At 52.6% G+C, this 25,630-nt stretch overlaps 1 protein-coding gene across 1 annotated transcript; it reads right to left on the bottom strand.

Moving 5' to 3' along the window:
• Nucleotides 1–1,809: 1,809 nt before the first annotated feature.
• MAP1LC3A (microtubule associated protein 1 light chain 3 alpha) lies at nucleotides 1,810–19,762 on the bottom strand. Its single transcript, XM_066561691.1, has 4 exons — nucleotides 19,649–19,762; nucleotides 9,822–9,877; nucleotides 3,539–3,645; nucleotides 1,810–3,005 (listed from the first exon to the last, which is right to left on the bottom strand). Exons 1-4 carry the CDS (start codon nucleotides 19,686–19,688, stop codon nucleotides 2,843–2,845), a joined length of 366 nt encoding a protein of 121 aa, XP_066417788.1. The 5' UTR covers nucleotides 19,689–19,762; the 3' UTR covers nucleotides 1,810–2,842.
• Nucleotides 19,763–25,630: the final 5,868 nt, after the last annotated feature.

Genomic DNA, 25,630 nt, shown 5'->3' with positions numbered 1-25,630 from the left:
TCATCCTCAGGTCTTTATCCTGTCCTCTGTCATGAGGGAAATGATCAGCATTGCATTTGTATCTTTCCTTGCTAGTGCTCTGCCCTACCTACCCTTGTCCCAGGCTCTCCTGTGTTCCACCATTCCCAGAGGAACCTTGGCCTCCTCTTACCCTGGTGGTTCCATCGTGTGGCATCAGTCATACAGCTGTGCCACAACAGCTGCATGGCTCAGCTCTGGGTCAGGCTGGCTGCCTCCATCAGCTCTGGTCAGTCCTTGGAGCCAGGTTGGCACATTATCATCCACTAGTCAAGCAATGCCCAGAGGCATTGCCCACAGAAAGCCCGGGCAGGTGGTTGTGTGAAAACACTCAGCACTTCCTGAGGGTTGCGTATGAAAGGACAGCAGAGCGGGGTGGGGGGGACAAGGAAAGGGGCCCACTTTCATCTCCCCCATGGAGAGGAGGGGACAAGACAGCAGCATCCCCCTTCAGAGACCTTTTGAGAAGCTGCAGGAATGAGAAGCCAGGCTGTGCAGATCCAGCTGAATGCATAAACACAGCTGTGTAGGGATGAGCAGCGCTGCTGGGTGCCCCTGGGGAGAAGATACTCACCTTAATTTCCAACTCACTGGGAGCTAAGGGCAGAGTGGAAGAACAGAGAACAGCAAAGAACTGTCTGGAAAAGAGTAAGAGGAGAGATCCTGGAAGTGGTCGAACCTCAAAGACAACATCACATGGGAAGCAGCCCGGTGCAGCCGAGTGAAGGACGTGGGGATGCTGGTGGATGAGAAGGTGGACACGTCCTGGCCATGTGTGCTGGCACCCAGAGCCCCCTCCGTGTCCTGGGCTGATCCCCCAGTGTGGGCAGCAGGAGTGGGGGGGTTGTGCCCCTCTGCCCCACTGAGGGGAGACCCCACCTGCAGAGCTGCCTCCAGCCCTGGGGCCCAGCCCAGGACAGATGTGGGGCTGTTGGAGCACATCTGCATCTCCTTTAGCACCTCCCAGGGGCTGACCAGGTACAGCCCCATCAGCTGCAGCACCCATCCTGCAGGGAGCTGCGTGGGAGAGAACCCTCGCAGGGACTGGAGTTTAAATATCATGAGGCTGGTGCAAGGGGCAACATCCACAGCTGCTCCAGCTGCCAGGACCAGCAGGGCAGCTGTTCTCACCCACTCTGCTGGGAGCTGTGCTCCAGCTGGCTTCCAGCATCTTGCTGCAGTGCTCTGTTGGACCTGTCCCTCACACCAGCTCCTTTCCTGGATAGAGGATTCCCTGCAGGAGTAGGACAGGAACAGCACAGTGAACTGCAACTCGGGCAAGCCCTAAGTCTTTTCAGTGCCCAAACCCTTTTCTGCTGGGCAGTGCAAAGGAAGAAGAGTGAGCTGAGGAGCAGGGAGACACTGACCAGCCCAAGGTCCATCAGCCCCTGCCTTTGCCTGGAGAAAAGTCTGATGGAGGGCTCGGGATAAGCCACGATTTCCTGCACTGCTCAAAGCTTCCCTTAAAAACAAACTTTACAAATGCCTCCAACTCAAGTTTTTGTTCCCAGATGAGGAAGTTTAATCAAAGGACAAGAGACTCTACACAGGCAGGGCTAGGACAACCATGTTTCTCTGTCTCTGTCCAGTGCTCTGTTCTCTAAACCAATCTTCCCCCTTTGTCCCAGCCCCTCAGTCCCAACCAGCTGCTCTTTTAACCAGCTCAGAAGCCTGGCCACATACACACACACACACACCAGGGAACATGGGGAACACACATCACATTTGATATACCAGAGACATTAACACAGACAAATGAGATGGGAACAGAACATTCCTACAAGACACAAATTGAATTTATGTTTATTTTATATATATATTTATATATATATATATATACCTTTGTATAGATTAAACTGGGGGGGATTTTATCATATACATTTTTTTGGTATTATACATGAGAAACAGGGACAGGAACATAGCAAATATAAATCAGTACATTCCTTCAGTGAACTCCTTGACACAGTGAGAGTGAAAAATTGCATGCAATGGGGAGACAGAGAGAAGGGAAATCAATTTTATTAGGAAAAAAAAAAAGTTTGAAACAAGATAATCTAGGTACAACTGTCAACAGAGGAGCAGCACTATAGATGGCAAACCTGTATAAATTAAAAGAAAATTCCACTCTGACATCTACTATGCTTTAAAGTGCAATGAAGCCTGATTTATTTACCTACAGAATACAGGAAAGTTTCCCCCTCTCCCCATTCCAATCTATCCCTAAAAAAAAAACCAAAACAAACAAACAAACCCAAACAAACAAACCAATAAAATAAATCTAAAGGATAGACATTATCCACAGTCCTATAGAGACGCCTACATCTATTCAGTAGCACCAAGAATCTGATATGGGTGTAATTAAAATCAATTAAAACTCGGGAGCAATGGTAACATCTGTTAGCTGCTTCTGCAGACCTCCTGCCCTTTGTGAGTGCCTGGGAAGAGGTGGCTCTCCCTGTGCTGGGTGACAGTGGCCCAGCAGGTCTGGCAGCAGCAGAGCACACACAGCACAGCGAGAGCAGCGCGGGGACAGGGGGACACGGGGACAAAGGGAGAGGCCCCAGCGGGGTCTGCAGGGCTGGCTGGGGGTGTCACACACCTGGGCAGCGCCTGGGGGAGCGGGACTGACCTACACAGGGGAAGGGGTTGTGCGAGTCCAACACGCGCCACGAGCCTCTTTGGTGACAGGGAGGGAGGGAGGGAGGGAGAGGAGGGGGGTCAGCACAGCCCCCCCCCCCATGAGCCTCTGGCTGTGTTGTCCTCCGAGGCCAGGGGCCTCTGTGCCACAGTTCATCTGTCTCCACATGCCAACTGTCAGCAGCCCTCAGAAGCCAAAGGTCTCCTGGGAAGCATAGACCATGTAGAGGAAGCCATCCTCGTCCTTCTCCTGCTCGTAGATCTCCGAGATGGGGGTGGACACGCTGACCATGCTGTGCTGGTTCACCAGCAGGAAGAAGGCCTGGGTGGGGTTCAGCTGCAAGCGGCGCCTGTGGAGGCAAGGGCAGGAGGGGCAGGGTCAGGGTGGTGCCCTCACTGCCAGCTCCTCCTCCCCAGCAATGCTGTTCCCTTGGGGCCAGGCCTGCACAGCCAGGGCCTCCTCAGGACCTGCTCCCACCACTCAGGACATGGCATCCATGACTCCAGCTGAGCTGCCGGAGGCTCCAAGGCCTCCTGAGCCAGGATTCTGCAAAGCCCTTTTACTCCAAGTGCTGCTAGCAAGGGCAAAGCAGAGGGGCCTCTTCCCTCTGAGCTGAAGAATAAAAAGAGGGAATGGGACTCCTTCACTGCTCATGAGTGTCCCCTTGAGGGAGAGACCCCAGCCCTTCACAAGGTGCTCAGAACCTGCCCTCCCCTGCCCCCCACAACAGCCTGTACCACACCCAAGGATGCTGCGGCTGCCACGTCCCCACCCCTGCCCTCAGCAGCTGCCCCTGCCTCACCCTCACCCCAGCACCCTGCAGTGAGTGGCCTGTGGGGGAGGACAGGCTCTCAACATGCCAGCTGAGACCACCCCACTCACCGGATTATTTTGACCAATTCACTCATGTTGACATGGTCTGGGACAAGGAACTTGGTCTTATCCAGCACTGGCAGCTGTTTCTCCCCTTTGTAGCGTTCAATGATGACCTGGGGGAAAGGCAACATCAGGATTAGTCATGTTCATAGTGCCCCACACACTGGTCCCAAAGTCAGATACAAATCCAACTAGCATGGGTAGAAAAGCTGAGGTACAGCCTCACTTTGCTTCACTCTCACAGGAAACAAAACAAAAAAAGGACATGAGCAGTGAGCACCAGGCTGGCTGCAGATGGCTCTTCATCCATCACCTGTACCTGAGCCAGGCAGTGAACAGTGTCCAGAACAATGAACTAAAGCACCAAGTGCTCTGCCTGGCTCAGAAACAGTGGGCACCACTGGACTGATACAGATTCTGTACTCTGGCATGCAGGACATCTGAAGAGGAGTGAAGTGTTTTAATATCACTTTCTGTCTGACCAAACCCACAGGTTTTGCTGGCTTGAGCTACAGACAGCTCATGATGCAGTTTCCTTCCTGCTGCCATTCAGCATCCCTCTGCCTGCTCAGGAGCAGCTGTGGATATTCCCAAGCAAGCAGTTTCCACAAATCCCAGTGAAGCCACTCAGGCATTCCTTCAGAAAGGGGCGTTTGGATCTCACCAGTCCCACTCCTTATGTTAACAGCCAGACTCTGAGAAGGATCAGAAACCCAGGGCCACCCCAGCTGTGCGCTGAGCTTCCCAGGCACTCCTGCATGGTGTCACCACAGGGACAACTCAGCCCATCCTCCTCTGCCAGACATCTTGCTTGGAAAAGTTCTAACCATCCCTACATTCTGAAATGGCTGAATGATGATTTCTGATCCATTTTCCTGCTATTATAGTTAATGATTTTCTTCTGTGAAGCTGTTTGCTGACAGCTACAATTGCTGTTCTAAACCTGCGTGGAAAGGTACCTTTGTATTCTGAGAAACAAAGTGGCAGGAAGTTAAAATAGGGAAGGTACTTCTAAGAAAAATGAAAATAAGTGAAGAATGTACAGCTTAGTATGTTCCCATTGCAGTGCTGCTCTCTCACATCTCTCCAGCAACCTGCTGATTTCCCCACAGAGAGACTCTTGGATATTCATCAGCCCATTATCCTCTCCCACCTGAGACTGAACAGTATTTTTCACTGTAAGGCAAGGAATTGCCAGAATTTATTTTCCCAGGTCCTTTCCAAAAATACTCGAGAGCTGCAAATGGCTTTTGGCAGCAGAGGGACGGAGCAGGGTGCAGAGAGGAGGATCCCCAGGAGATGGCTCTGCAGAGCCAGAAGGACCAGGGAGCCTCTGGGAACACGGATTTCCCTTCCCTTTGATCCCTTGTTGGCACCTCAGCCTCTGCAGCAGCAGCAGTGGAACTCGTGCCAGGCTCCCCCAGAGCTGGATCAGACACCCCCGGCTGGAACAGAGCGGAGTCCCCGGGGAGCTGGGAATGGCCGAGGAGCCCCCAGGCTGCTCTGACAGGGCTGGGCTGCAGGCACTCACCAGAGAGGGGGTGAGGTGCCCTGCTGGGGGCTCTGCACCTAAACGGCCCCTGCAGAGCCCACCCTTGTCGGGATCTCCAGCTTGTCAGAGTGACCCCGAGAAAAGCTGGAAAGTCTCTTTCCCCAGCCCAGCGCTTGAAGAAGGAGTCAGGGCTCTTCATTTCTCGGTCTCAAGGTTTATTGTATCTTATCTATAAAAAATTTTCTCCTGCCCTGCTGAAGTCCATCCAGCAGGACAGTTCCAGGCACTCTGCCTGCCCCCAGGGCAGGGTTATGTCTTTATACTAAAAACTACCTGTACAATGTTTACAGTTACTTCCCAATACCTATCACCTGTGTTAGACAGTGAGCTTCTGCTCTAAACCAATCTGTAAGTGCCAACATCACAGCAGAAGATGGAGGCCAAGAAGAAGGAGGAGAAAGGCTGGACATGCCCAGTTCCCTCCATCTTGCCTCCTGAACCTCCATACCAGAAACCCCAAAATCTACTTTTCCACTCCATGATAACTTCACTATTATTCTTAAACTGTTGTGGCTTGCTGATCTTCATACAAGGTTGGTAATTTGCTCCACAGGTCATAATCAAACCCACAGGTGTTTTGGGCTCTGTGCCAGGGTTTCTGAGCCCCCTGGCAGGGTCCTGGCTGTCCTGGACTGCCAGAGGGATGTCCTGGGTTCCCACACACCCTGGACAAATCTCACCCAAGGGGAGCCCAACACCTGGGCTAGCAGCATGTGAACACCAGGTAGCCCTCCTGGGCAAAGGAGGATCTGATTAAAGAACCATTTTCTGCAACCAACTAAATCATGCATTGGGACATCCCCCACTGAGCTGTTGATGGCCCTCCATCCCTTCAAGGAGGGCACAGGGAGGACAAGATGAGCAGAACCACCCTACAGCATTTAACTTGAATCTTGCAAGGACAGGTGAGAATTTTGGCTGTGGGGAGAGGAGTCCTGAGGGGCTGAGCACTCCCAACACCACAGACAGGGATGCTGCTGAGAAACATACAGGCAGCAGTGGCCCCTCAGCTTTTTGGTTTGCATGGAGAAGCAGCTACACAGCAGCTGTTTGTGCATCCACCTTCACCTGCAGAGAGGGCCCTGCACACCTGGATGGTGCCTCAGTTCTCACAGGAGCAGGACCAGAGGCTGGTGTCTCTCATTACCAGCCAGTTCCATCCCAAGAGGAACCACCATTAGATTAATCCAAGAGGGGGATGCAATGGCTGTCCTGGCTCTTGGAGCAGCAGCTGCCTTGTGCCCTGAGCAGACACAGAGCCTCTCATGTAGAACAACTCCAAGAGTTTCTGTTCCCAGAACATGAGCTGCTATTTGGGTAACCCAGCTATGAGAACAGGTGGCCAATGGACAAAACGTTCTTGTCTAGCCCTGGAGGGAAAAGCATGATCAGATGCTAAAGTTACATCCTTGTGGCCCCAGGGAGGGTGTGCACAGCCACCTCCCAGCCCATATCCTCTTCCAAGCTGCTGCCTTGAGCCAGGGCTTCCTCAGCATGGGACACCTGCTCTTGCAGAGGGAACCACCACAGATCTCTGCAGAAATCATGAGTGGGCACAGGTGGGGAGGGGAAACAGGGCAGAGCCTGAAGTCCTGGTCCTGCTGCAAAGGGGCTTGGACAGTGTTTATGAATACAGCCTTTGTCTGGAGAGATGGACAGGGAGTCTGGTAGGGAATATGGCCAGATGTGGGGGTCAACAGAGGCAAGGTCCAACCAGGAGTGAGGCTGGGAATGTATTCCCAGCAGGCACAGAGGCTCAAGTGTGTGTATGCAACACCTCCCTGACATCCACAGCCAGGCACAGACTGACACAGACACACACAGACCTCACACGAGCACAGCCTGCACCAGCCTCACTCTGTCCCCCTCTGGCAGAGCAGGGTGCAGGTGCTTTAGTGGCAGCAGACACAGCAGCCCTCAGTCAAAAGGTGCTCTGGTGTTGATCCATCCAGAGTCATGTCAGTGCTGGACACTGGATCTGCAGCTCCCCAGAAGAGCATTCCCAGGAGCCCAGAGAAGGTTGTCCCTTCCTCTGAGTCCATAATTTGGGCTTCCATCCACCCCTGTGCCAGGCCAGGGCATTATGTGGGATCTCCCAGCTGCCACTGTCTCTCCATGCTCCTCTGTGGGTGCCCAGATGAACCCAACAGAGCCTAAATTCCCCCTCAGCCCTCCCTGCCAGCACGAGGGGTGGCCCTGCCCTCACTCCCTGACTCACCAGGCCTGCCTGAATTTAGCATTGCAGGGCTTTGGGAAGGGGTTTGGTCCATTGCTGCCCAGCACCAGCTGCTCCCCAGCAATTTCAGACTCTCTGAGGGTTCAGTCATCTCCAGGACGGTCCCTGGGGCTGAGAGCAGGCAGGGACAGTGCAGGGAGCACAGGCTCCCTGTCCTCTAACAGGACAGAAATGATTTTGAAAACATATTGAGGCTGTGGATGGGAGTCCCAGTGGAAAGGCTGAAGTTCTCTGCTTGCTCTGACTGCCCAGGGAGGAACTGCCCTGCGAGGAGCAGCTGGAGATTTCTTCCCAGCAGAGCAGAGCGTGAGCAGCCCCTGCTGCCAACACAACCATCTCACCTTGCCTGCAGGTGTGCCTGTGGTCAGCAGCTTCTGCCAGAGCAGGCAGCTCTGGGGAATGCAGAGACAGCACAGGAGCCCCTGGCATGGACAGGGGTCCTGGCTCCTCCTGTCCTTATTGCACGTGCCAGGGGGGCAGCTGGGATGAGCTTTCCGTGAAACAGAAGCAAAGAACTCCACGTCAGTCCCTTCCTCAGCTTTCCCTGCAAGTTCACTCATGGAAACAGGAGAGATGAGCTCTTCCCTGGGCACACAGCCAGGCCATGCCCTCTCAAATCCTCCTGGCCCCCTCTCAAAGTCAAAGGGACTTGCCCAAGGACTCTGGCTGGAAACTGGAGATGTGGGAGGGCAGCAGGTGCTGCACAGCTTTGCTGTGGTTTCTGTCAGCAGTAAGGGTGTGACCTTGGCTCTCCCTCACTCCCCTGGGCTGGAGGCTCAAACCCCTCTGCTGATTCCAAGTGCCTCTCCAGGGAAGCCAATCCCTGGGAAAACACAGCTCCTGTCTTGCACAGATGACCAAGACCCTCCTACAGCCCATGAGCCTGCAGTGCTTGGACCATGGCAGTGCCCACAGCACCCTGCTGCACCAGGCTCTGATCACTGCCCTGAAACCTGCCCTGGGAGAGAAGACACAGCACCAAGCTGGTGTTGGGCTCTAACAGGGACCAGGCCTTTAGAGACAGCAGTGACAAAACACAGCTGGGCCCCACAAGCCTTCATGACCCTTCTCACCACCTGATTCTTTTTACCCCTCCAGCAAAACTTGCAAAACCTGTGGTGTTGACTCCAACACAAAGAGCCCTCCAGCCATGGGAGCTCTCCCACCATGTCTCAGTGATGCCACAGAACTCTGCCAGTGGATGCACAGCTCTGGCTCCTTCTGTCCATTCCCCAAGCAAAACACATTTGTATGCAGGCACCTGATACATGCACATGTGTGCTTTTTATGTACAACTTATTTCTAGCCTGGCCTTACAGCCAGAGCCTGAATGCACTGCAGTTAGCTCTGCCACAGCTCTGGAGAAATGCAGAGCCAGTCTAATGCCATCAAAACCACGTTAAAAGCAGAGGTCAATCAATGTGTTGATGACCTGGAGCACTGGCCCAGGGTGCTGTGAGGGGCAGCCCTGCCCTGCTGAGCTGGAAACACGTGAACATCACATGAACACCACAGTGCTGGTGGGAGGAGAGGAGAAGAAAGAATTCTTCTGGCTAGAAAACACTGTGCTAAAAACAAAACAAGAGTGAGGCAGAAGTGGACTAAGATGGGCCAAGAGCAGTTTGAGACATTGAGTCTTGAAGGCCAAATGCTGATAGTCTACAATTTTAAGACAAGGTTGATGTTCATCCAACACTGAGAGGGAGCTGAAAAAGGAATCATGTCTTTTTGGTCATAGATGCTGTGATATAGCAAATAGTTAGCTGAGCAAGCCCCAAGTACATAATTTCATTGAATCATGGAATGGTTTGGGTTGGAAGGGACCTTAAAGGTGAGCAGGGACACCTGCAACTAGACCAGGCTGCTCCAAGCCCTGTCCAACCTGGTCTTGGACACTTCTAGGAACAGGATGTTCCTCTAAGTTCTCCATCTTCTCAGGAGGAGAAGCAAATCCTCAGGTAGGAACTCAAAAGCAGACTCACAGCCAAAGAACAACTCAGCATTTCAGGTGTGACATGGGCAGGAAGAACTGCAAGCTCATGGTGTCTCACCTGTGCCTGTCAACTACAGGTGCTGGGACAGCACAGAATGGGTCTGAATGATCCTAAAAGAGACTCTGTGCTTTCAGAGCAGTGAAGATCAGCCCACACATCTTTCTCTGGGCAGAGAAATCCTTACCAGGCTGTCCAGGAAAAATCAGGTAGCTACTACAGCCAAAACAAAAGCCATTTCAGAGTCTTCTCCTACTGCACTCGCCTGGAAATAGATTTGAGATGAAATCAGTCCCCTGCCTCCAGGGCAGCATGGAGCTTTAGAGCTGTGCTTTGCACTGCAGAGAACACCTCTGCTGCTGGGCAGCTGGCACACACTGGAGGCTCATGGGGACCATCCTGTGTCGATTCCAGGCAGCAAAACTTTGCAAGCTCTGTGGAGGCCACCCAGGAGCACAGAGGGGTCCTGAGAACAAAGCCTGACAAGAAAAGTGAGAACAATTCACTTACTGGGATCTTGTTTGGATGCTGCTCTCGGATCTGCTGCACTTCTTTACAACGATCCGCTGGAGGGAGAGAAGTGAAGAAATCAAGTTAGAAACACCTGGGGGCTAGGGCAGGCAGAACTGAGGGACCCACTCTGCAAGCCACAGCCTGACCCAGAGAAGGACATTTCCCAAGGAATGCACATTCTGCTCCCCAGCCCTTTTGAGCATGGTGTGCCAGGTGTCAGCTCCAGTGACCAACCCTTCACGGGCTCCTACTGCCCCAGCCACGCCCGGGCTGGGACACTGCCTGCTAAAACTGGGCAGCACACCTGGAATCAGGAGAGTGAAAGGACACCATAAAGCTAACAAAATTAACTTAAATCCACCCTAAGCACATGCAGCTGCTGGCAGTGGGTGCAGGGCAGCAGCACAGCTCTGGGGGCTGTGCTCCTTGTGTCTCCTGGATGCCTCCCCCAGGGGGACAGTTCTCCAGCTGGGGCTGGGTTTCAGCCATTTCCTCCTGCCTGTTGCTCACTCCCAAGCACTCTCTGGCACAGAGCCTGGCTCCACAAGAGCTGCACCTCACCAAGGAGGATTCCTGCCCTAGCACAGATCTGTGGAGCACCTACAACAGCTCTTGGCCTGACATTTCCAGGCCTGGAGGCAGGAAGAAAACCTTAAGCAAGGAGATGACCCACATGCAGAAAGACTTTTCCTGCAGTTGTTCTCACGCTATTTCTATTCCATTTTCCTCCAGAGTTTATTGACACACACAACAGGCAGCAAAGCTTGTGCACTCTTCTAGTTTACAGGAGAATTCCCATACCCCTCACTACTTTACCAGAGGGCTCTCCTCTTTCCACAACCCAGAGCAGCAGAAAGCAGAGGAGAAGCAGTGCCAGGGTGTGCTGCTCCCTCTGTGCATGCTCTTCCTGGAGACCTGCCCTGCTCCTGGAACTGCCACTGCTCTGGGAGGTGCTCCACAGCCTGCACCTGAAATGCCCAGAAACCAAGCCAGGGGTGAAGGTCAGTGACTAAGCACTGCCTAGAAAGGAGGTCTGGGTATTGCAGGGTCTATCACAGGACCATCCTGCCACACCCAGCACAGCCCCAGCCCCAGCCCAGCTCCCCTCAGCAGCTCACACAGCCCCAGCTCCCCATGGCCCACTGGGAGAATGGAGGGCTGAATAAATGCATGAGTGTTTTCTCCTCAGAAACATTGATAATTTCTCCTCTGAGCACTCAATAAAACTTTATTGCTTATATGTTGAATTTGGCTAGATATGACTTTGGGAAGAAACTGGAGTTTCTTTAAAAGCCACAAGACTACAAAATCACCAGATCATAGAAAGTTTTGAGCACCATTTCTGCCTCCTCTGAGAGGAAAATATCACTCTGCTAGGAACTGTTAGATCTTTTATTCTGTAGGACTCCATGGGCAAGCAACACAAAGCAAGATTATTTGGATTTCATGAAAAATTCAGGCATATTTATTTTGGGTTCTATGACTGAAGATGCAGCTTCTCATGTTTCCTTTTCATCCAATCCAGTGCTCCAGGGATCCAGAGTCATCCTTGTGATACAGCCAATTTTCCCCTGAGGTACCAACCAGCCGGGGAGTGACTGAGACATCAGCAGCACCCGTGACACTGGTACAGAGGTGCCAGCAGCCCCCAGCTGCCCCCTCCCACAGAGCCCATTCCCACATGCTCCCTTGTGTCCAGGATGGAGCATCCAAAAGGCTGCAGATCCAGAGATCCAGAGCTCAACTGCACAACACCAATCACCGTGAAATTGCAGCAGCTTGACTGCAGCCAGCTCAGACTTGTGGGTGTTAAGAGAGCCTGCAGAGCTGTGTCCTCACATCTGGCCAGTCATCCTGGCTTCAGTGTCACCCTAGCCTGCTTCTCTCCATGCTATCATGTGCATGAGCTTCCTAAACATCACGTGCTGCCCTGCAAGGTCACAGGACTGTGTGCACAGAAGCCCCAACAATGCAGGTAATTGTGAGAAGGGTCAGAGAAGGAATGTGCTGAAGGCATGTTATCATGGCTAGTAAATGAAGGTAATCTTGGAGCATCCAGCTAGCCCAGGCTGCATGTGCCAAAGGGCAGCCACATGCCAGACATCCCTCCCTGCTCCCTGGAGGCATCACCAGCTACAGCACAAGATGACAGAAGCCATCTCCTTCTCCACCTCCATTTACACAGTGGGAACAGAGGTGCCTCCTGCCCATGACATTGACAAAGATGCCACACAGAGAGGAAGAGGGTCCATCATCACTCCAGCTGCACATCAGTGCCTCAGGATCCCACCCCTGGGACCTCAGTCCTCTGTCCCCCATGGGGAGCAGATGGGGTGCCCTGGGCAGAGGGTGGCTGCTGCAGAAAGATCCTTTCAGGTCTTGCTGACTCCGTGCTCAGGAGGAATAAGGGCACAAGACACCAGTGACAGAGCTCTCAGCTACCCTCAAGTCTGCTGGGCCACAGTGGAAGCTCCCCTGTCCCACCCTTTAAAACCTGCCACATGCCCAGGACCTGCTTCCTTTGGCCAGCAGGCCCAGGGCATTCGCAGCCTTCCTGACCTCAGGGGAGCCTGTGGTGACACAGGGCATTGGCAGCAGGTGCTGCTTTACTCCAGGGGCTGCTGGATCCCTCCAGCAGGTCCATGGATTGCAACTACAAACACCTCAAGCACTGCACTTCTTCCTCTGCAACTGCTCACTTCAAAAACTCCATTCGGGAAGGCAGTTGGGAACAATCCCACCTAAGGTGCTCATGTTCCTGAATCTACAGGCAGAAGTGTCCAGGCCACCTGAAGCACTCCTAAAGAGCACACTCTGTCCCATCCTAGCCTAGGAGAGCCAAGGAAGCAGGCCTGGCAATCAGGAATAGCTGCATCAATCTCTGGGTGATTCCTGTGCACACAGGAGTTCAGGCACGAGGGATCTCCAGCAGGAGACAGTGATGGTCACCCACACCCTCCTCAGCCTGGGCTGGGAGCCAGAGGTTGAGCCTGTGACTCATGGAAGCATCAACATCACACAGCAGGAGCAGCTATACATACCAGCCTTAATTCAGTGTCTATGCAGTGTAATCTAAGTCACAGGAATACAGAGAAAATGGTTAAAGGGCATTGCAGATAAACCTGGCTGGAGGTGCCAGCCCAGCACCGGAGCCCCCACGGTGCTGAGGACAGGCAGGATCCCCCCACCCCAGCACCTGCAGTGTTTGCACTCTCACATTCACATACAACAGACCTGATCTTATAAGCTTTGTTCTCCTCCTGCAGCTCTCCCAAACTGTCCTGAAGTTGAGACTTTCCCCATCCCTGCAGCACCTGGCCACAGTTAATCCTTAGCCAATGTGCAGAGCAAACCAGAGCTGTTTACACAGCCCTGTCCCCATCCATGTTCTCCTCCTCTGGTCCCTCCTGGCTGCCAGGGCAGCAGGACACCAGCCCTGAGGGCAGGAGAGCATCAGCCCTGAGTGCAGCAGCTCAGGGGCTCCAGGCTCCTGCTGCTCCCACTGACCTGCACGAGAGGGAACAGCCCCATCCATCCCTGCTCCAGCTGTGGGCACCACATCTCTGCCATGAGGGAAGCCAGCCTTCTCCCCAGTGCCAGGACGGCAGATCTCAAGGTGGCAGCACGATAAAACCCACACAATTTTATTGGTTTTTCCCAGGGAAACTTCTCTGCTGGGGCCTATTGAAAGCCAGGAGTATTTTTGTAGCATTGCATATGCCGGGAAATTGCCTATTTCTCCTCCAAGTGCTGTTTCAACTGTTAAGTACCAACAGCAAAGCTTGCAAATTGCCCAAAACACCAGAATCTTGGCTGTTTTCTTGACTGAGGTCCTTCCCAAGCTGTGCTCCAGAAGATGCGAGCACACAGTGTATCCCATGGCAATGCAGGATGAGATCATTACGGCACTTGAGGAGAACAGTGGAAAATTTTGAGGCACACTTTGCAAACATTAACCTTTATTATCAGCTGTGCCCAGGAGCCCTGGCCATGGGAGCCAGGTCCCTGCTGTGCTGGGTGCTGTGCAGGCATGGGATGAAAGGACAGTCCTGGATGCAAAAGAGCCCCAGCAGACAAAAGATACAGATGGTGGGACAGAAGGAAAACACATGGCACGTCCTCCAACAGCGCTGTTGCATAAGGGGCACCATTTTCCAGGAGATTCTAGACTGGTGCTGCCCCAAGGCAGCAGATGGATGACAGGGAGAGGCCCTGCTGCCTGTGACCAGCAGGAATGCTGTCAGGAAAACACCAGTAAGAGCAAATACCACCTGGAAATGTCATCAGTGTGCAGATCAACAGCTCCTGAGCTGGGCAGGGCCGTGTGCAGAGAACAGAGACCAGAAATGCAGCCAGGAGCTGCTGCCTCTCTCCCTGTGTCCCACAGCTCCAGAGTGTACAGACATCCCTGGCACCTCCAGCAGGCTGCTGGCCCTGTGGCTTCTCCCTGCCATCCACACAACACCCTGCCAGCCAGCCCAGAGAGGGATCTGCCTAAGATTTGAGGCAGATGCAAAAATGAACATGTTTCTTCAAGAAGCTGCTGTGGTCATGCCCAGGGCAGAGTGCTGCTAGAGCATGGACTTCTCTCCCAAGAGATTTTCTGCCAGGAGAGGAGGAATTGGATGGTTTGAAATCAGGATATGTGTGGGATGAGCTGGCAAGTGCTGGAGACACAGGCCAGTTATGCAGGTCATTCCAGATGAACATCAATGACTATTTCTGTAATATCACACCACCCTAAGGCCAGACACCTCTAACCACCAGGAAACACCCAAATTGTGAGTGTGTATGGCTCACCCAGCAGCTGACCTGACCTGTCCTTGCCCAGTGCTCCTTCTCAGGCCAGTGGTGCTGCGGGAGCAGTGAGAGGAGATCCCCACATCCAGGAAGGAAGGAGGCTGTGCCCAGGGCAGGTGTCCTCAGCACCCCAGAGGGTGCTTGTCCCAGGCTACACAGGACAGCAGCACTGCAGACCTGACAGTGATTCTGACTGTCAGCTTTATTTTATTTGTCTGTCTGGAAAGCTGGGTGCTCCACACAGAAGAAATGACTCAGGACCAAACTTACACTGCCCTGAACCTAAAAGCTTTAACCTGATAAAAACATATCTCTGCATCACAGAATAGGTGGAGCCTGAAGCTCCACTGTCCCTGGACCTTATTACCAGCATAAACATGGAGCAGTGGATGCTCTGTCTTCATGACTCTCCATCCCATCACTACAGGTCCAATACCAGATGTGCAGTGTCTGGGAGGATTTTGGAGTGCCAGGTTCTTGGGGCCCTGTCACTGCAGAAGCATCTCAGCAGCCTTATTCATTTGCAAAAATTCCCAATCTTCCTGGCTCCAGAACAGAGCTTGAAAATGGATTTTAAGACACAAAGAGGAAACACCTTCATTTTTCTTAGCAGTTTAAAAGTGTAACAAGAGTATGATTTTGAGCCTGGCTCCAGGAATGAGCATTTGCATCTGGAAAATCATGATAAGGGCTCAGCTCGTGATCAAGCAGAGCCACACCACAACTGTGAACTCTAAATACATGTCAAGACACTTGTCCTCTGGTTGTACAGTACCACTGGAGCAACAGCACAAGGCAGAATGGCATTAAACTGACAGAGAGCAGGGTTAGATGAGATATTGGGAAGGAATTCTTCCCTGTGAGGGTGTTGGGGCCCTGGCACAGGGTGCCCAGAGCAGCTGTGGCTGCCCCTGGATCCCTGGCAGTGCCCCAAGCCAGGCTGGATGGGGCTTGGAGCAGCCTGGGACAGTGGAAGGTGTCCCTGCCATGGCAGGGGTGGAATGGGATGGACTTTAAAGCCCCTTCCAAACAAAACCATTCTGGGATTCTGTGATCCACCCCTGCCATGGGCTGTGTATGATGAGCACTGGACCTCCAGTCATCCAAACAGCTTAAAACTCACTGCACCCTCTGGACATGAGGGGGAAATGGGCAGCACCTTCTGTGTCACGTCAGGACGGCAAACAGAGGATTTACATCACAGTTTCAGATAAGGAACTGCTTTTTTGCTCAACATTTAATCACAGGTTCACTATCCTTGGTAAAGGAACAGCAAGTTCCCTCTGTACCCTGGGGAGGCTGTGCCAGGGTTTCCCTCTGCCTGCTGTGTGACCTTCCACCTTCCCATCCATCCCCATCCATCTCCATGACAGCAGGAACACTCTCAGATTTCTCAGGACTACTCAGGCTACTTCAAACTGCTCAAAGAAAGCACTGGCACTGCTGGCAGGATGGTATTTTGGTGCAGCCCCTGTGCACCTGCAGGCACCAGGAGCCTCTGCCCAGCACAGTTCACTGCTGTTTGTGCACAGACAGGCCCGGACATGCACAGCTGCTCTGGGGACACATGCCAGACACCAGCCTTGAATTCATTCCTGCATTTTCTCTCACAGCCTTAAAGCACCTTCTGAGGACAAAAGGCAGCAAACAACAGCATGACAGAGCTGTAGGTGTTTACACACTGCCAGTCACCCACAGAATGTCACCTGAGCAGGTGACACACTGTGAGACCTCCCAAGTGACTCTCCTGGCTGTGATCCCTGCTGGGACTGACCACAGAAGGAACACCAAAGCCAAGGGACATGACTTATCCATGGCTCATGGCTACTCCATGGCAGAGGTGGCAAGGGCCTACCACCCTGACAGCCCCTGCATTCACCAGTCTCCACCCTTCTGGTTCAAAGGCAGATCTGAAGTTTTTATAGTGAAAAAAAAAATCAAGTAATGAACAAAACACACAGGTTTTATTATTCCTGGCTGCCAGTCAGGAACTTGTGTTATATAAAAGAGTAATAATAAAAAAATCAAAATTTGTGGTCTTACATGTCAGTTTGGCTTTTGTTCTAGAAGCCTGTTCAGTTCTCCAACACTGATAATGACCCCCACATCCAGTCAAGTCACAGAATGTCCTCAGTAATTAATCCAAGACACAGGCAGCTAGGCAGCAGCTTGGAGCAGCATCCTCCTCTCAAGGAATCCCAGCTCTCAAAGCACAACTGCCAGAGCACAGACACCCAAGGGCCAGGGAGGGCTCACAGACCCAACCTCACATCAATATCCAGATGTTTTTCCAAGCCAACGAGCAGAACTGTTGTGATAAGCTCAGGATGGGGTGTGAGGCAGACAATTCAGGCCCTGCTGGTCTCTCAGTGGGTACAGGCACCGGGTGAGTCCCCAGGGACGCCATTCCCCAGAGCCAAGAGGGGATTTGCTCCACACCCACCCCTGCCTTTCCTGTGCAGATGAGTGGCTCCCCAGAACCAAGGGCAGATCTCCCAGAGGATGGAACCTGGGATGGGAACACTCTGTCCACAGAGGCTGAGGTCAAACCTCCGTGTTTGTCCCCAAGGCAGGGGCTCCAGCTGAGCCAGCAGACACACGTGGGTGTGTTCCTGCCTCTGTTCCTGCCAGACACGGGGACACGGGACCGAGGTGCTCTGGGTCACCTGGCTGGTCTGGGATCCAGGCCTGTGTCCATCACCACGCTGGTTTTGTGCTGCACTGAAGACACAGCTGGCAGCTGCTGCCAGCCCAATGCAAACCCAGCTGAGGAGCAGTGGGACAATGCTCCCAAGGACTCGTGTTCCTTTCGGGAAGTGCAACGGTGTCGTCAGGCTGCTGCATGCTCTCAGCACTGCCAGGACAGCCTGTTCCTCTGACACAGACCACAGCTTTGTTCTGGGAATTGTTTTGGACTCCTGTAACAGATCTGAACACGCCTCAGCCTCTGGGTTCAGCACATGGATGCAGAGGGTGCTGCCACATTTACCCCCTGCACCCACAGCAAGGAGGTTCTGCTGCCAAGGGCAGCCCACAGAGCTCACCTGCCCCCAGGGACAGCAGCTGAGGCCACGGCAGAGTCACTGCCCCGTGCCCTCCACACACCTCAGGTCAAACCCCTGCTGTTTCCCAGCCAGTCCCCTTCTCAAGTCCTCACAGTGATGAAGAGAAATCAGGAAAGTTTACTCAGGAGAGACCCAAGACCAAGCAGATGAACAAACATAAGGAATTCACAGAAAAATTCCAAAAATACAAGAAGGGGGAACACAAGCACTGAGGAAAGCAGAATCTTCGCTGAGGAGCAGCAGCCCAAGACCTAAGGCAGCCACTTGCCATGAAACTGGAGCCTGGGTGCCTTTTGTAAACAGCCATAGCCCTGACTCTGCCTTTTCACTGCTTTTTTGGAACTGTTCCATTTCTGTAAAGTTTTGAAGCCTTAAAAATCAAGCCATTCTGAGGGTACAGAATCGCTGGAGATGTTTTCCACCAGCCCTCTCCAACTGCATTGTAAACAATCGCTTCCTGCTCCTGTTGTGTAATGATTCAAAGACAAAAACAAGCCGTATTTACTTTCTCCAACAGAGTAATTCCAGCCCTGACCCAAAGCAGCTGCGGGGGCTGCCAGGCCTCCTCCTCCTCCTGGCTCAGCTCTGCAGCCCAGTCAGCTGAGAGAGCAAAAGGGCAGAGGAAAGTACAGAGAATCAAGGAGCACTTGCAGTCGCCGCACCAAACTCCCTCACCCCCTCTGTCCCTCCTGGGCTATTTTAATCCTGCTTTCTTTCAACTGCTCTGAGCCTCAGATTTTGTTTTCCTTCTGGCTCAAAGAAAGTCTGAGCAATCCACAAAGGCAAACCAGTCTCCTCTTAACCATAATAAGCTGATTCTCACCAGTTTAACAGTAGGTAGCTACTAAAGGGCTGATTTAGGACTTTGCTGGTTTTAAGACATTGCTTAGGAGAACACAGCAGGGTTCCAGCAAGGATCCCAAGCTCCCAGGCTTCGGCTGGTTCTTGTTTGTGCGTGTTCCCTTGGCTTGGTCCTGTGGCAGGGGAGGGCTGGGTAAGCATTCAAGGCCAGAAGGGTTGTGCCAATAAAATACCAAATATTTACAGTTTCCAAGAGAGCAGCAAGGGCCTGGATCAGCAGTTTTCAGCAGGCAAAAGCTCCAATTTTAAAACTCATGTAGGAAACGCCCTCACCTGTGTTCGGACAGTCTCTGGCATAATATGAGGGTTTTTTATGGCATGAAAACACTGATTTCAGCACTATACAGCGAGTAAAGCTCAAATGCTACCCCTTCCCCAGGAATTTAACCTGCCAGAAACACACACCTCTCCCTGCGCCAGCTGGCAAAGGTCAAGGGAAACAGCAGTCGGTGTTTCCTCGGATTCCGCTATCGGGTCTGGAGATAAAAATCTGGCACTTTCTACAGTCACCTCCTCACCTTTTGAGCGTCCCCAGCACGCACCTCTGACAAAGGGGGGGGGAGGATGTGAGCATTGAGCCTCCACAACCATCACAGAGGGCGTGCGGCATCCTGCAACAACAACTGCCCCGAGGCCGCCGGGATGGGGAGCGCGGGCGGCGATTTTTGGGGAGGTCTTTGTGTTCTGACAGCCAAAAGGGACCCCCGGCCACCACCCTCGTCCCAGGCACTCCACGGCCCCTTGCGGCCGCCACCGCGCCCCAGTGACGGCCGTGCCCGGGAGCAGCGGGGACACGGCGGGGATGGCCCGGGGACACGGCGGGGATGGCCCGGGCGCGGCGCGGCCCCCCCGGAGCGGGCCCGGCCGGGATGACAATGACATCACCGCGCGGCAGCTGCGGCACCGCCGCCCCCGGCCCGGGCCCCGCTGCTCCCGCGGCCGCGCCCGGCGGGACCCGCGGCGGCCGAGCCCCGGCCCGGGCGGGGCCGCCCCGCAGGGCAGCACGGCGGGGGCGGCGCAGGGCAGATCTCCACGTCCGTCCGTCCGTCCTCCCTCCCCTCTCTCCCGCGCGGCCGCTCCCGGCCGGTCCCGGCTCACCGAAGGTGCGGCGCTGCTTGAAGGGCCGGTCCGAGGGCATCGCGGCGGGACCGGGACGGCACCGGGACCGGGCGGCTCCGTCTGCGCTGGGGCTGCGGCGGAGCTGCGGTGACGTCACCGGTAACCGCCCATATGGGGCGGGGCTGCTCGGCCGGGGCCCCACCCACCCCCGCGACCCCGGAGCTCGCCCCGGACGGGCCCCGCAGCGACCCCGGGGCCACGGACAGCACCGAGCCACCCCCGGGGCCCGGACAGCACCGAGCCACCGCCGGGCCACGGACAGCACCGAGCCACCCCCGGGGCACGGACAGCACCGAGCCACCCCCGGAGCCCGGACAGCACCGAGCCACCGCCGGGGCCCGGAGAGCACCGAGCCACCCCCGGGGCCCGGACAGCACCGAGCCACCCCCGGGGCACGGACAGCACCGAGCCACCCCCGGAGCCCGGACAGCACCGAGCCACCGCCGGGGCCCGGAGAGCACCGAGCCACCCCCGGGGCCCGGACAGCACCGAGCCACCCCCGGAGCCCGGAGAGCACCGAGCCACCCCCGGGGCCCGGACAGCACCGAGCCACCCCCGGGGCACGGACAGCACCGAGCCACCGCCGGGTTTGGGCCGTACAGCCCAGTCCGTGCCACCCCTGCCATGGGCACGGACACCTTCCACTGTCCCAGGGTGCTCCAAGCCCTGTCCCACCCGGCCTTGGACACTCCCAAGGATGGGACAGCCGCACCTTCTCTGGGCACCCTGTGCAAAGCCTCGCCATCCTCACAGGGAAGAATTCCTCCCCAAATCCAATCTAAATCTCACCTATTTTAGTCTAAAACCATTCCCTCTTGTCCTATTACTATCTGCCCCTCTCTTTTTTATAAGCCCCAACATGGCAGAGAGCAGCTGGTGACACGAGGACGGCTGTGCCATAGGAACACCGTGGCAGAGCATCCCCATTTCCCAATGGGACATAATGGTTTATTCAGAGGTGGCCCCAAACACGAGCATTTTTTCCAGTTCTGATGGAGCAGAGCACCTGAGGGCCCTGCTTAAGGCAGCAGAAGTACCCCTGGGCTGGGATTTCCAGAGGTCCCCAAAGGACAGAGGTGTCCGTGACTCTGGCCTGCAGTGGCATCTTCTGGCTCAAACCTTCCCAAGTGCCACTGCCAGCTTTGGGCAGCAAATGTGGCTGTTGTGAGAAGGGTGCAGGAGAAGGAAGGATTGTGTGGGGAAGAAGCCACAACAGCTCAGACCACAGGCTCCAGCCAACAAACCTGGACATAAACTACTCTCTCACAGATACTCCAAGATTTGTGATTCCCACATCTACCCCAATCATCTCCCCACTAATGAGCCCCTTGTTCTCCCTCCTGCATTCACAGCCATGGCTGTGCTGAATATATTAATGCCTGCAACACAACTACAAATAGGGCAGCTATTTCTGGAGCTGGTAAATGAATCAAAAAACAACTGCAAACAGAGCATCAGTGTTTCACCAGGTCCAGTATCCCTCCTCACTGCATGCCACAACAGGAGCTGTATCATTTGGAGCAGTGTCTCGTTGTTACAGTGAATTGGCACAAAACAGGAGGGAACACAAAATATTAAAGGATTAAGTATAACCTTGGTAAAAAAAAATACATGAAAGATGCAGTTTTGAAAGAACTGCTGCGATTATTGTGTCACCAATTTAAACAAATATATGTTTAGCAAGAATTGAAGATATTCTTGTTTCCTTTTTGAGTTTACCCAAGAAAGAAAACACTTTCATGGCCAATATAATGGATTTTCCTTGACCAAGCAGTAGTTAAACAAGCACACACTGGTGAGGAAGTATAAACTCTTCAGATTCACTTTCATAATTAAGATACAAGTAGAGCTATTAATCTCTGATATAGGTCCTGTTAATCAGAGAATACTGAAGGTAAAGCAGGAATGTTGAATCAGACCTGGCAAGTGATGATCCTTACAGACTTCATCCTCAGCAAAGGGACTTGTTACTGTTGCTATAAAGTGTGAACCTCTTTTCCATGAGAGGAATGTGAAAGTCTTTCCAATTTAGTGATGTGGCCCCTGGTTTTATCCGTGCAGACCTCATTGCAGGACTGGGGCCATAATTCCACAGAATATTATTCAGACACCTGGAAAGGGAGAAAAAACTCCATTTCCTAGGAGCTCTGGAGCTTCTCAGCATGTTAGTGTGCTTCCAGAAGTGGGATATGGATCAAATAAGTTTGATTTAATTTATCCACTTCTTCCTTCAGCCGTCAGCTTCCCGAACAATTCTGCACACATAAATGCCTCTCTTGCCTGGTCTTACTGATGTCACTGGCAAAACTCATCATTTAAGGAGGTGCATTTCAGATCCAAGCCCCCCTCTCCCCCAATCAGTCAAAGGTTTAAGGCACCAGCAAGCTGTCCTAACATGACCTGGAATCATCAAGGAGCTTCCCACATGCCAGCATTCCACAGGGTAGCACCACTGATAAGGAGCACTCCTGGATCTTGTGAAACCACAGCAGTGAGGGAAATCTCCCTGAAGGAATCCTGTAATCCTGGCAAAGGAAGTGTATTGTTGCCAACAGAACTGTGTTGATGCTCAGGCTCCTGCTGGCCAGGGCAGTGTCCGAGCTCCTGCCCCTGCAGCCCCAGCTGCTTCTGCTTCTCCTGCAGCTGCTGGGTCCCAGGATTTGTGTAGCTCTGCTCACCTTAGCCCAGCCTCTCTTGGTGTGAGATCTTTGCCTTTGTCCCCTAGAGAAGTAGCTAAGACAAGATCAAACATAAATCACAGACTGGTTTGTCTTGGAAGGGACCTTAAATCAGTTTGGGAAGGACATTGAGATGCTCAAGTGTGTCCAGAGGAGCAACGAGGCTGGAGAGGGGCTGGGAACACAAACCCTGTGAGTGAGGAAGCCCTGAGGGAGCTGGGGGTGCTCAGCCTGGAGAAAAGGAGACCCAGGGCTGCCCTCATCACTCTCACAGCTCCTGAAAGGTGCCTGTGCTCAGCTGGCCCTGGGCTCTTTCTCCAGCAGCACTGACACAACCAGAGCACACAGCCTCGAGCTGCACCAAGGGAAATACAGGCTGGAGATTGGGAAAAAGGTTTTCATGGAAAGGGTGATAAAGTTCTGGAATGGCTGCCCAGGGAGGTGGTGGAGTCCCCATCCCTGGGGGTGTTTAACAAAGCCTGGATGTGGCACTGGGTGCCAGGGTTGAGTTGAGGGCTTGGGGCTGGGTTGGACTCAATGATCTTGAAGGTCTCTTCCAACCTGGTCATTCTGGGAATTCTGTAAATCTCATCCAGTCCCACCCCTGCCTGTCGCTATAGGACACAAAACAACACAAGCACACACCTCTGCTCTTAAGACAAAGGGAAGTTTATTTTCTGACTCCAACATTTATAGTTTTCTAAAATTGACTGGATTGGAGGGTGACAGTGCAACTTCTCCAATGACACTGGACAAACCAACAGTCTATCAAATTTCTCTTGTTCCATAAAAGAATGCAAAACAATAAGTTATTTACAGAAAGTGTGTGAGAAAGTTTGCTACAAGAATGTAAACATCAGAAGGTTTAGAAAATATTAAAAAATCAGGGCAACACCTGCCCACACTTTCCACTGTCCCAGGTTGCTCCAAGCCCTGTCCAACCTGGCCTTGGACACTTCCAGGGATGGGGCAGCCACAGCTCCTCCATGTCCTGTATGTGAAGGACACTCATCAGCCACCTTAGGCAGGGGAGGAGTTTCCTAGGAGGGCTCTGGAGCCAACACCAATCCACAGAAGGTGTCTACAAGCTCAGCTTTTACAGTGTTACCTCCATTCCTCTGTCAAAGCCCTATCTCAGCAGAGGCAGCACATCCTGGGGCCTCAAGTGCTGCCCTTCCCAGCCCAGAGCCATGCCCCAAACTCCCTTTCATTACCTTGTTAATCCATCAGGGTTTGTTTTCCCAGCAGAAGATGTTTCCCCAGCCTTCAACAGGGATTCCCCAAAACCAAAACTGACTTTTCCAAGACAGCAAACCAGGCCAGTGTCCAGCCCCAGCACAGAGCAGCTCCAAGGTGCAGGTGGCACAGGCTGCCCAGGCCTCCTGTGATCCTGGCTACAAAAAAGGACTGGAACCAAAATGCTCATTTTTCTGCTCTTCCTCAGTTTGGCAGTAGTTTTACCATACAAATAACCAGGCTCAGAGTCATGAAGCACAGGACCAAAATCTGAGCTCCATCCATCCTTTTTTTTGACCCTGTTTATGATAGAGTAGGAAAGTGAAACCCTCCCCTAACTTTCATACATGGAAATTGCTGCCAGCTCTGTGGAAAATTGCTGCCAGCTCTGTGACCCTCTAATGGTCCTGATCCAAATAAACTTTAGTTTAATTTATTAGTTTAGTTACTATTTAGTTTAGTTACTTTGTTCCACAGTAACTAAATGGAAGCTGTTGTTCTTCAATTTCCTTCACCTCTTGCCAGTTTTAAAAAATAAATCTGAATTAATTTTGGGTGCTGGTGTAAAGGTGGCACTTCATGGTCTAAGTAAGACCCTGCCCAGATGGATCTGACAAACTCCTTGACTCCAAACCCAGCTTAAGAGCCTTTCATTCAAATCCCCAAGTATATTTCATGCCAGGCTCTCTCAATCCTTGAGAAAAAAACCCCAAACCAACCCCCAACCCTCCAACCAACCAGCACACAGCAGGAGCTCAGTCATTTCACTGCAAGTTTATGATCTCAACATGACAGAAAAGGGCCGTGATCTTTGGTTTTGCAATAGGTTATTTATTACAGCTTGTTTTAAGTAAAACTAACACTCAACACTCTCTGTCCCAAACTACTGGTAGGACAGCTGTCCTTAAGGAAGTGTCCAAAAGAATGCAGGACACTGCAGATTTTCCACTGTTCAGAGAAGTAGCACTGCCACCTACTCGGGAAAGCCAAAATCCATAAGCAGGTCACCACTTCCAAGGAAATATTTCTCTGGGTTACAAAGAACAGTGAGAGATCACCGAGGTCACTTTTTTTTCTGCCTTGCCTCACTGTTCAGTTTTTACCCAGACTTCAGCTTGCTGGGTTATTGCAGATCACAGGCCTTATGTAAATTGCTGTGTATCAGGAGCTGCTCCAAAGGCCAGGCAGGATCCAGACCCTATTCCCTGTTTTGATGGAATGGCTCAAAGCAGCTCATGAACAGCACCAACCAACACTGAGTCACAGGGGCAGCTGGGACACCCAGAGCACTGATGCTGCAGGGCTACAGACCCCAACAGGCATTTCTGACCTTCGGGGTCATGGCCAGCACCTAGAAGATCAGACACAGTCTGAAAATGCATGTCCAGGTCTGAAAATGCACAGAGAAAACCCCAAACATGCAGGTTACCCTGGCTGTTTGAGGCGCCACACAACCAGCCTTCCTGGGGCTCTGAAAGCCACAGGTGCCCAAGTCAACACCAACATTTTTACCAAAATCTCCAGAGCTGCACTTACTGTAGCACTCCCCAGCCCTGGCCTGTGTTTTTTGGTTTTTTTTTTTTGTTTGTTTTGTTTTTGTTTGTTTTTTTCTGAAGAAAAAGTCCACCAAAAAAACCCCCTTGAGCATTTTGGAGTAATCATGTGGGGTTTTTTTCTTTTTTTTTTGGTCTTTAATGGCATCAATAAAAAACTACTAAAGGAAAACAGCAGATCAAACTGGCTACTGAGCTGTGACAGTGTGAGATCTCCTATGGGTGGGCTCAATGGCCTTTCTTAGCCATGAAAATTCTGTCTGGAGCAGAGGGAAAGTGGCAGGGAAACACTTCAACACAAGAGCCAGTTGTGAGTGCACTGCACATGCCCTTGGGCCAAATCCTTGAGAGAAAGCAACAGGCAAACAAAAACAGTTTGGTTCTGTTTTGGGAAGGTTCTGTTGTTTAGAAGAGTTCTGTTTTTTGAAGAAAAACTCAATCAATCATGAGAAAACTTAAAATCTTCAGAAGAAAAACACATAAGACAAAACCAG

This window comes from Molothrus aeneus, chromosome 17, assembly GCF_037042795.1.
Source record: "Molothrus aeneus isolate 106 chromosome 17, BPBGC_Maene_1.0, whole genome shotgun sequence".
NCBI classification, from domain to species: Eukaryota; Metazoa; Chordata; class Aves; order Passeriformes; family Icteridae; genus Molothrus; species Molothrus aeneus.
Note: the sequence above shows the minus strand (reverse complement) of the source record. Positions and strands in the feature narration are given on the sequence as shown.

Bases quoted from the DNA above. Each gene is read 5' to 3' on its own strand.
- MAP1LC3A (XM_066561691.1), bottom strand. From the start codon at position 19,688: ATGCCCTCGGACCGGCCCTTCAAGCAGCGCCGCACCTTCG. The intron at 9,878-19,648 runs GTGAGCCGGGAC...CTCTCCCTCCAG, and splicing joins CAAGCAGCGCCGCACCTTCG to CGGATCGTTGTAAAGAAGTG. The intron at 3,646-9,821 runs GTAAGTGAATTG...CCTTTCCCCCAG, and splicing joins AGCATCCAAACAAGATCCCA to GTCATCATTGAACGCTACAA.